At 50.9% G+C, this 10,777-nt stretch overlaps 4 protein-coding genes and 1 pseudogene across 4 annotated transcripts, besides 11 other annotated features; all 5 read right to left on the bottom strand.

Annotated features, from left to right (window-relative positions):
• On the bottom strand, positions 1-2,194 carry Tc00.1047053508817.180 (annotated as a pseudogene; the record flags this gene model as incomplete).
• Positions 1-5,947: a sequence feature (heterozygous, non-Esmeraldo-like haplotype).
• On the bottom strand, positions 2,771-3,610 carry Tc00.1047053508817.170 (hypothetical protein, conserved; the record flags this gene model as incomplete). Its single annotated transcript, XM_809759.1, has 1 exon — positions 2,771-3,610. One exon carries the CDS (start codon positions 3,608-3,610, stop codon positions 2,771-2,773), a length of 840 nt encoding a protein of 279 aa, XP_814852.1.
• Positions 3,874-6,153, bottom strand: Tc00.1047053508817.160 (trichohyalin, putative; the record flags this gene model as incomplete). The annotated part of the gene is made up of 1 exon (XM_809758.1): positions 3,874-6,153. The coding sequence occupies one exon, from the start codon at positions 6,151-6,153 to the stop codon at positions 3,874-3,876; it is 2,280 nt and encodes a 759-aa protein (XP_814851.1).
• Positions 5,948-5,954: a sequence feature (areas merged during assembly that could not be assigned to a particular haplotype. This can correspond to areas where the two haplotypes were merged or to regions with more than two copies in the genome that were merged during assembly.).
• Positions 5,955-6,486: a sequence feature (haploid, Esmeraldo-like haplotype).
• Positions 5,987-6,055: a sequence feature (T-rich).
• Positions 6,487-6,957: a sequence feature (haploid, non-Esmeraldo-like haplotype).
• Positions 6,770-6,799: a microsatellite.
• Tc00.1047053508817.150 (hypothetical protein, conserved) lies at positions 6,804-8,186 on the bottom strand (the record flags this gene model as incomplete). Its single annotated transcript, XM_809757.1, has 1 exon — positions 6,804-8,186. One exon carries the CDS (start codon positions 8,184-8,186, stop codon positions 6,804-6,806), a length of 1,383 nt encoding a protein of 460 aa, XP_814850.1.
• Positions 6,958-7,102: a sequence feature (areas merged during assembly that could not be assigned to a particular haplotype. This can correspond to areas where the two haplotypes were merged or to regions with more than two copies in the genome that were merged during assembly.).
• Positions 7,103-8,881: a sequence feature (heterozygous, non-Esmeraldo-like haplotype).
• Tc00.1047053508817.140 (hypothetical protein, conserved) lies at positions 8,427-10,727 on the bottom strand (the record flags this gene model as incomplete). The annotated part of the gene is made up of 1 exon (XM_809756.1): positions 8,427-10,727. The coding sequence occupies one exon, from the start codon at positions 10,725-10,727 to the stop codon at positions 8,427-8,429; it is 2,301 nt and encodes a 766-aa protein (XP_814849.1).
• Positions 8,882-9,764: a sequence feature (haploid, non-Esmeraldo-like haplotype).
• Positions 9,765-10,690: a sequence feature (areas merged during assembly that could not be assigned to a particular haplotype. This can correspond to areas where the two haplotypes were merged or to regions with more than two copies in the genome that were merged during assembly.).
• Positions 10,691-10,777: part of a sequence feature (haploid, non-Esmeraldo-like haplotype) that runs on past the window's edge.

Below are 10,777 nucleotides of genomic sequence, written 5' to 3'. Positions count from 1 at the left end.
ATCCCAAGTGAAGCATCACTCACTTGACGGGCTTTATTTTCTTCAAATTGGCCTTTTCAACAATGCTCTCCACCTCACTGACGGGATAAAAGTATTTTCTCGTGGAGAGTTGGTTGGCATCAATGCTCCCGGGTGACACAGGGTGACGATGTTCCTTGGGACCGCCCTTACTTTCCTTCACGATGGACTCAATTTCTAGAGCGCAAAGCAGCTGGCGGTGGGCAATGATATCAGAGTAGCGGCGAATGGGGGATGTAAAATGTGTGTACCACGGCAACGCCAACGCATAGTGGCCCCTGTACGTCTCGGTCTCCTCACAGCCATTCACAAAATATACCGCCTGTTTTAGCGAATACTTCAGTACCACACACAACTCGTCGTAAAAGTCACTATTCTTGGTATTTTCAAGAAACCCCTGCAGAGACTTACTCGAGCCACCCCTCAGCTCCAGGCCAACAGAGCTCAACGCCTCCTTAAGAGTCAAGAGTTTTTTGCGATCCGGTGGTTCATGTCGTCGCAGCAACGCCTGATCCGGCATGTACTGCACAATCTTTTCCGCAGCACGTGCGTTTGCCAGTAACATAAACTCTTCTACCAGCCAATTGGCCTCAATCTGTCGCGAGATGCCAAAGCCATAAGGGAATGTAGGATTAGCAATGTCCTCAAAAAGGTATCGGACCTTCATGTTGCCGATTGTCAGGCGGCCACGGTTCATGCTTGCGCTCCGCATCTTCGACGCAAGTTCAAACAATTTTCTAATTGAAACTTCAATACGAACGCAAAGGTGCCTCACATCCTTCTCGTCACCAAAATCCAGCGTATCAAAAACCGTCTTGTCACCATCAAGAATGCGTTGCGCGTCCTCGTACGTCAAACGGCAGCGGTTTCTTATAACGCTCTGACCAAACCACTCGGATTTGACATTGCCGTGATGGTCAAGATGAAATATACAGGAAAAGGCAAATTTATCGCTGCCGGGATTCAAACTGCAGTAGTCTTCACTCAACTTGCGCGGCAGCATGGGGATCACCTGCTCCACCAGGTACACACTGGTGGATCGCTCACGCGCCTCCTCATCCAAAGGGGATCCCGCCGGGACAAAGTAAGAGACATCCGCAATGTGCACCCCAACACGATACCCACCAGGTGTGGAGGTGATGCTCAGTGCATCGTCCAAATCCCGCGCGGTGGCAGGATCTATGCTGCAGACAAACTCCTCCTCGCGAAGATCACGCCTTCCCATATGCAGCAATACCTGCTTGTCTGGTACCTCAAACTCCTCGGGCACACAGGCATACGCTTCATCTGAAAAATCATTCATGGAAATCTCAAAAGCGTTGCATAGCGCAAAGCTATTCGCTCGCACGGAATCAACCTCACCGAGAACGCGTACAATTTTACCCGTCAGAAACTTCCAGGCGGTCCAAAAAAATTCTCCGTCGCTACGTGTTACGAGACGCAGAAAAAAAAAAGTTTTTTTTAATGTGGCATGCAAGGGCACCGGAATGTCTCGTCCAAAGACGGCGATATTGGGCATAAGAGGATCAAAGCATTTAAATTTATAGTAACGATCACTCTTCACAATGTCGTTAGGTGCCAATGCATCGTCGCACAGGCGTGCCACAACAAACAACGGGCTACGACGCTCAAGAACCGCCACCACCACACCAAAAGGCTTCTTGTTCCCCCAGTCATGCACCGTGGGCGCCAACATTCTTCTTGCCCACTGACGCTCTGGCGAAGAGTCATCCCGACGCGTGGTGTCTTGCACCCACCGCGTAATTAAGCGGCCATCGGGAAGTTTTTCGGGCATCAATTCTTTTGCCCCGACAGCTTCATCGTCGTCATCGTCGTCATCGTCTAGCTGCGCGTCACCCTCCACGTCGTTTGCAACGGCGGGCCAGTTCTCTTCGGGAAGCAGCTCCACTGCCACAATGTCCCCATGCAGCGCCTGTTTCCTGTTCTCCACACTACTCACCACCACGTCACAGGGAAACACTGGGCTCCCGACGAAGGCCAGACCTGCTGTAAAGCGTGAAAATATCCGCAGACGTCCAATAACAACTTTGCCGCACCGCACCTTTTCTTCCAACTCGGTGTTGCTGCCAAGGCAGTACTGCTTGACGGCATGCGTGGGCCCCGTTCGACCCGATGCGCCCACGTCGTTCCTCGCTGGCAGATTGGGCTCGTCCATTTCACTCAGTGGGGGCGATGTAAACACAAAGAAACAAAGCCTCCGTGACGGCCTACTAGTCCCTGACCTAAACTTCACCAACGAGCCTCCCTCTCTCCCACAAAAGAAGCAAAAAAAAAAAAAAAAAGCAACGTCAACAAGAACAGCGGAATAAACAAACCATAAATATATAATTTACCCAGTTGTCGCTGCAAAATCCGTTTCAATGGAGTGAGCACTCAATCACGTCCATTACTCTCTCCCTCTTACACATAAATTTAGAATAAAGGGGCGGGAACCTAAGAAAGGAAAAAAAAGCACCACTGAGAGATCAAAGCCTCTATAAAACCGAAATGCCCCCTCCACCTCCTTCAGTCACGGTGTGCATGCGTCAGAAGCCAAAGGCAAGAAAATGGATAAAGAGAGCATGTTAGATGCTCACAGACAGACAGAGAGGAAAAAAAAAAAGACCAAGAACGCCTCTCTTTCCCGCTCTCACGCCTCCATCCAGCGATCACCGTGGCAACACACTATTCCCTCCTCCCAAAAATAAATAAATCTTCGTGGCCACAGAACACAGGAACCAAAAATCACTTCTCAATTATCACCATCATCACCATCACTATCATCCGAGAAAGAGGAAGATGAGTCCTGGAGAAAGCTGCTTAGACTCTTGCTCTTTGTATCACTAAACAACACCACTGCATTCCGCTTCGTCTCTTGCTTTGCCTCAACAATTCCGCTTGTCTGCGGCATTTCCTGCATTTGTTCACCACTGAGTCCTTTTGTCACCAACGCGAGTAGGTGCTGCCTCGTATGGAGTGGTTTACCATCAAGAAAGCCGCCCACAAGATCCCTATCGTAGCTGCACACACGTAACTTCTTCCGGTGCTTCAAAATTGCTTCCGCCACCCTTTCGCTCCGTGTCGTGCTACTGCTGCCGTATACGGCATGATGAATCGAAAAGGCTGCCACCGGACGCATGGTGGAGCGTTCAGCACAAAGAACAGCACGCGCTGGCGGTTCAAAATTCGTCTCGCCACCCCGAGAGGCGTTGTGACGGCCACCCAGAGTCGTGTCAAAGACGTATGTCATCAGAGAATGCACCAGCGCCTCTGTGGCGGAAACGTCAGGACGCACACTTACTTTAGAATTATCATCAGGAACCGCACCTCCACTGTCGGCTTCTGTTGGGTCTTCGTCGTCCAAATGTCTCTCGGTGTGTGTGCGCGCCTCTGACCTGAACTTTTTGCGCGCCGTTTTGGAGGCCACATCGCCACCTCGTTTTTTCGATCCCAACATCCACCGCTCACTCGCCCGCACACCCTCCACCGAGGCGGTGGATGTTGCCAATAATTTCTGATTCACCTCATCCGCATCGCCCATGGAAACTCTATCGGCAGTCAAGCACGTCTTACAGACTTGGCTTATTATCATTTATTTATTTTTGATAAAATAAAGAAGCAAAACGTTACAAAAACAATGAAACAATAAAAGGAAAAAAAAAGAGGCAACACATCGGCCTCCAGTTCCCATTAAATTCAAAAGGCTTTCTTCTTTCTTTTCTGTTTGCTGCAAAGAAAAATATCATGTCGGCCATGTATTTCAACAAATGAAAAAATCGCAAATTTTTACTTCTCCCATTCCGCCTGCAGCCCACTCCATGCCCCCTCCCTCCCGTGCAATGCTCGCAGGTTGTCTTACAAAAGGTCAGCCTCACGCTGCACACGCCGTCCCAGAGCCGTTATTGCATGAGAGAGTGTGTGCCAGTTCCCACCGGGCCCAGTGGAGAAAAAGGGGCCGGAAAGAGGGAGACGTATATTCATGCATGAATGAAGAAGCTGAAGTGTGTGCCGCAACGCCTCTGCCTCCGCCTCGGCCGCCTTTTTCTCGCTCGCCATAACTTCCGCACACGCGTTGCGTTCCTGGGCCAGTCGCTCAGACTCCACTCGCAGCTGGTCCACGAGTTGGCGCACGGACCGCTCGCGGATGGCACCTTCCAGGTGGATCCTTTGCATTTCCCGTTGCACCGCCGCCTTCAATCGGCCTACGCGTTCGAGTTCGCAAAGAGTCAATTCGCGTCGTTGCTGCTCCCTCGCACCGTAGGGAGGCCGACTCCCCTCGCCTGAAACAAATAAAGACGCACAGCTCAGGCACTGCGTACAAACCACCCAATCCCAGTCAAACTCCGCCCTCCTTGCCTCCTCGATGGCGCAAAAAGCCTCTCGCGTGACGTGTTCTTCTCTTTCCAGAGTCTCCCGCGCCATTTGCCTCACATCTTCGCTCTTCAGACGGATACCCCTCTCAAACCCATCATCGTCACCGCTGTCTCTTACCTCGTCCTCTTCCACTCCTAGCGCCCATGATTGCTCGAAAGTCGCAAGCTCGTCCCTTTCCACACGGAGGGCAGCACACAGGCGGCTGAGACGCTGGCATTGCTCGTTCACACGGCACAGTTCTGAGTCCTCGTATGGGCGGCTCGACACCTCCACATCGCTTGTGTGCGCCCTCATCAAACTCGTTTCCCTTGTCGAAGTCGATCGAGACGTCCCAAACACGGAACGAAGAGATGTATCCCTCCTTTTCCGGGAAATGATGCCCAAAAGCCTCTCTTTCTGCTCTCGAGCAGCGCCTATTTCCCTGTCTAGAGCTTCCCTGTGCATTACTGTGCGTTTATTTTCTTCCTCCCGAATTCTCGCAAGGTGGGCACAGTAGCTTTCTACGCGTCCTCTTTCCATCCTCAGCTCCCACTCCAACTGTCGGCGAAGATGCGCAACTCGTCGACCTTCCATCTCATTACGCATGTCCACCTGCTGGCGCATGTCCTCTTCCAACTGTTCCCTCGAGTGCCGCGCCGCGCTACACTCGCTCTCTAAACGCCTTTGCTCCCTGGCCAAGCCACGCACCTTTTCACGTAAACGAAGTATCGTGCCTTCCAACGCCTCGTTCCTGGATTTCTGCTGCTGAATGGTCGTACGAGTTGACTCGAATTCGTCACGCACTGCCTGCAAATCTGCCTTCAGCATTTCCCTCTCCTTCTCCTCCACAACGGGCCCTTGAAGCTGCGCGTCAGGGGAACCTTTCGCTGCACGGATGAATCCAATGGAAGCCAATCGCAACTGCAACTCATTCGTGTCACGCACGGGGAAAACGACAACACGATGGGGCAATCGCCGCGCGTCAAGCAGTCCGTCAGCGGGAAAAAATAACTGAACATGCGACGTCTGCAGCCACCACATATTCACCACACAAGCTGCTTGTTCTCCTTGAGGGCACAGCCGCAGCAGCAAGGAGGAAACCGGGAAAATGTGACAAAAGGACGGGCTGTTTGTCAACAATTCTATGATTCTGTCGTACTCCGAGACGCTGTGAATGTACACGCCACCATCGCCCACTGCCTCAGTGAATAATTTCGCTGTGATGTCAACGCTCCTCTGCCGTGCGTCATGGGGGGTCGGAAAGACCACCAACGATACCGCAACGGCAGCCCCTCCGGAGAGAAACGCACACACAACGTGACGAGACAGGCTGTTCAAAAAAAATTTATCCAACATCACGTCATCTACTCCGATTGCCACGACGTCCACAACCGATGCCTTCGTCCCCTCACCATCCTCATCGTTATTATTGGATCCACAGCCATCTACGACCGCACGAACATGTCGAGTGACAAAGTCAGCGGTAGATTCAGCGGTACACACAGCCGTGGGCGTGGGAATTCGCTCTTTTCGAAAAAATGAGGTAATCGAGTCAACCTCAGACGCCCTGCAAGACACAATAATGTTCATTCTGTCATCATAAGGCCTCAATGGAAAAAAAAAAAATAATAATAATAATAAGGAACAGAAATTAAAAAAAAAAAATAGAGAGAAATGGATAAAAGACACCAGAAATTTGCACAGGAATCCCTTCCCATATGATAAAAGACTGAAAGCAAAGGAGACGTACAGGGAAAGAGCGTCTCTTTCGTTTTTGCGCATGAATCATCCCGCATTGCCCCGGAGACCAAAGCAACCGGCAACGGACGGTTCCTCAGGCAATCTTATGGCGTTGCACCTGCACGCAGTGCAAAGAAGTCCCTCAATCAGACGACGAGCTCCACAACTTGAATTAGGAGCCACACATCCATGCCCGGAATCTCAAATATCCCCTCATTTCCCCCCGGTCGCCTGTAACTTGACGCATGTCTCTTCATGCAGTTCCAACTTGTCCAAACAAAAATGCATGGCATTAAACGGCAATAGTGGCGATCATCACACTCCACTCACGCTTTCCATGCAAGGGCCTGCAAAAAGGTGTGGGGCATGCAAGAAAACCGCTAGCAAAATCGCCATCAACCCAGTCGTGCCTAGTTAAAATTGATAGTGCCCATGGGAATAGGACGAGAAAGCAACAGAGAGAAAAAAAAAGACATATTGCCAGTCCACGCCAAATGAACCCGCAACAGTTGCTCAATACACGTCGTCTTCAAGGAGGCAGCAACATAAAAAGACATATATATGAGGGAAATCCAATCTCACAATCACCCTCAAAAGAAGGGAAGAAAAAAGCTGACATGAACAATACAAAAGAGAAAAATGTAAATCCCCTGTTCGCAATAATAGTAGTAATAATAATAATAATAATGAAGCTACAAAGTGCTCGTGGAAGTAACCACAAGTTCAGGTAGTCCAGTGTTTCTTACAGTTGACCACGAACAACCGTACACAGGATGTGGTGGTCGCAGCTTTGAAACACAATGTGAATCAACGTGCAGAAGAAGGCCCGAAAGCCCCAGGCTCGCGTGGACGATGTCTGCACGCATATCAAAGTCCTTGCGAATACCCCCGTGTTCGGAATCAACGCAATTGCCCATAAACCTGAAGATGGGAAGAACATCCACAGGAAACACAAAATCATGCTCTTGGGTTTGAAGAATGCGAAGGGTGGAGCCGATCCAGTGTGAATAGCATGTGTCACATTCCTTTTGTGGTCTTCCCTGGTATCCAACAATTGGTATAATAACCCCCGTGCTGCCAATGGACTCATGATCGTCAGGACCCCCCGACAGACGTGCGGTACAGTACCGTAATAGTAAGTGATGATGGCTCCGAGTTAGAGAAGACATTGCGCCAGCCAACGCCAGCGAGGCTACCGCACAAAAAGTCATCCCACCATGCGCCTCCGCCCCTGGCACCGCTCCAAATGCACCCTCGTGCGCATCCCAACAGCGCCAAATAAAGGCGACTGCCTCCTGGAGAGTGCTTTGTAGAGATGATACAGTAGACAGTGGTTGTGGTTTGCATAAAAGCGCCATTGAAACCAGAGCCGAGTAGGTAAATCGAATATCCACTTCCGCTATACCCGGGGCCGCCTGAAAAGCACCTCGAAAAGACTCTCCAAAGAGAGGACGCTCGTGTCTAATATGACACGACATCACAAATGACATTACTTTCTCCTTATACGCCCACTCCTCAGTGGCCTTGGGTAGAAAATCACAGAGGTTTAATATCTGAAGAGCACAGTGGGTCATGGACAATGTGGCGCTTGTGTTATAATGGCTCACAGGAACCGGACAAAACCCTCCTGTTTCGGTGTCGTAGCAACGCCGCATCTCCTCAAACAGTTTGTCCCTCTCCGCGTTGAAGACGCCATCATCTTTTCTCCAGTCCACCCCAAGCAAATCACGCCCCAGAAGGGAAAAGTAGAGCAAAATTATCCGTTGAGAATGCTGCTGCTGCTGAACCTTAGCCGGCATGCATCGTTGCGGATCGCTAAAGTACTGCAAGTGAACGAAGTCATCTCCAAGTATTTGTGAAGTGTCGTCCTCGCCCATTACAACCACCGCATGCGGCATCCCATAATCCCTAACAACTTCCTCCGCCTCCCAACAAACGTCTCGGAAAGACAATATTGGGAACAAAGGAAAAAAAACAAAAAACAATGGGTAACTTTGCAAATAAATATTGAAGAGTAAACGCAAATAAAATAAGCCACGCGTGGTCCCATCTCTCACGTGCACGACGGGGCACATTCACGGTATGGTCCCGTCCCTCACCTCCTGCTACTCGTTGAATAAACATTTCTTAAACGGCTTCCTTCTTCGTTTTTATCATGCTTCCTTTTATTTATTTATTTTTCTGGTTGCTTTCTGGTGCTTTTCCCAACACTTTCTCCTCCAGTTTCTCTTGTTGCTTACTCCTCCTTTGTGTTCTTCTTCCGAAGGCTACTTCTCCTCCTGCTGCTCACTTCCCTTGATGACGCCCCACGTGGCTCAAAGCGTCGGGATACCGGACCGCTTCTTGAGATACAACGACAGCACGGAGCTCATGGGGGGTGCCGTGTAGGCGGAATCCGCCAGAACCTCCCCGAGCCACTTCTTCGCTGCCGCCGCACGAATTGCAGCGCCAACTGAGACCTCCTTCCTCCCCAATTCGGAGAGTTTGTTGGCATGAGTGACATCGTGAAAGAACTGCCCCAGATGCCCTTCGCGGCCACTGAAGCTCGATGCATGGTCACTGGTTCCTTCGAACTTTTCAACCGACACTCCCTCTTCGCCTTTTTTCGCGTTGGTATCGACCGGCGCGACGTGCAGGACGCGGAACCCAGAGACCTCATCCACAACCGCCACCCGTTCTTTCCCCGCCCCCGGAAGACACCTCATAAAATGAATGCGGTGCGGTGTCACCGTTGACTTGTGCCGCCCTAATTCTTCCCCCATCCGTTGCACCGCACCGCACAATTCCGTAATCCCTCCATCACTTGTCGCCACAAGGACAGATGCAGCAGAACACGCACACATGGCTGTCAATCGGGTGGAATGGGCTTCCCAGACGACTGATGGCTGATGGGGTGAGGCTAGCGACCAAAAATAAACTCGTGTTTCGTCACGAGCCACCACGACTCGGCTTTCACTTAAAAGCTGAAGTTCTCTCAGTGGCGTCACAGAAAACAATTGCGTGAGTGTATGTAGTCGATGCCAATTTTGGCCCGGAGAGACGTTGGCTACACCATAGACATGTACACTGTCATCTGAAACAAAGCACAACGAGGCGTCCATGGAAAGAATCATATCCGTTACAAAAAGTGACGGCGTTGCCGAGGAAGACTTATTCACCCAACTCTTCTGTCCTGGGGAATACGCGTCATTCGCATCCACAGCTATTTCTCCCCAACACTTCATCCAGTTGGTAGAAAGCGTAAAAACACGTCCATGCACCTCGTCTGTTTGTAGCGCAATCACGCGACTACTGTGAGGAGAGTAAATGGTTTGTGTCTCCACATGCCGTTTGGCGTGCGTGTCATACACCCAGAAGCGAAGCAAGGGGGGAAGCGATGTGCCTCCAAACTCCTCATATGTCACAATCGTCCGGTTATCATTCAGTAATCCCACATGTTGAATGCCATGCCGGGGGGGAATAGCAACTGTCTCCATCTGGGAAGAGATGTGAAGGGAATAAAGCGATTGCTGCGTAAGGGGATCGCAGATACGCAACACGTTCGGCAACCCAGTAAGAATCACGGCAGGTTGTCCCATCCATCGTCCCACCACAAGTCCACTGCACGCCTCACCTGTAGACCACTGAACACCCTCAATGAACACTTCTACCCGCATCTGTAGCAAATCCAGCGTTGCAAGCGTTGACTCTGCACAGGCAAGTAAAAGTTGAGATCCATTGGAATAAGAGGGCACAATGCAGCGAATTGGTCCTAGGCTGCATCCAATCTTCCTATAGGCGTAGGAAGACATACTCCACACCAACATGACCGATTCCCTTGCGCCGGAAAAGAGAGAATTACCGTCTAATGAAAAACCTAAGGCTGTCAATGGGGTATGATGCCAGTGATCCGAGAAGTGGTGGCTTTCGGTGACAGAAGGGAAAACTATCAATTCACCCCGCGTGCCACCCACAGCCATAGAGTTATTGACAGGATTGCACGCCAAGCTCTGAATACCTATGGGCAGATGGAGTTGCCTGGTGCCGTGAACATCGCGTTGGTCATAGAGGGAAAATCGCGCCCATTTTTCACCTCGTTGACCAACAACAACAAGGCCGGTAAACCTTCCTGTTGCCATCGTGCAATCACGCAGTGGAATGTGGAAGGGCATTATTTTCTCCGCCTTCATCTCCGACGCGTCCCGCAGTGACGCCTCATAGACACCACCTGCCGTAAGGAAGACACAATGAAGCTCCCCCTTCGCCTCATGAAAGTGCGCCTCCAAAATTCCCCCTTCTTTTTGCATACGGGCCTTCTGCACCACATTTCGCCGGCATGATACCACCGGCTTATCGCCAGTCTCTGCTGAAGAGTTGCGCCTCCATTGAATCGAGGAAGATGCCACCACCTCCACGTGAGCAAGGGAAATTAGGAACCAATTTGCCTCCGCGTCAACGACATGGAGCTGCATGTCGCCAGCCACATTCGCCAAAACACATAACCCAACGACACGCGCCCCACTGAGTTGCTCCACACGGAATTTCTTTAGATTCTTTGGGGCATAAAAAGCAACGCTGGAATCCTCCGCGACACACACGGCGTCCTTGCAAACGGCGAGGAGGTGCGGTAAGACCATGTTTGGGTAAAGGCAGAAAAGGATTCTCCTCCCTCAGTCTCGCTCTCCCT

Source organism: Trypanosoma cruzi, genomic scaffold (genome assembly GCF_000209065.1).
Source record: "Trypanosoma cruzi strain CL Brener 1047053517069 genomic scaffold, whole genome shotgun sequence".
Lineage (NCBI taxonomy): Eukaryota > Euglenozoa > Kinetoplastea > Trypanosomatida > Trypanosomatidae > Trypanosoma > Trypanosoma cruzi.
This window is presented reverse-complemented; position numbering and strand designations above follow the sequence as displayed.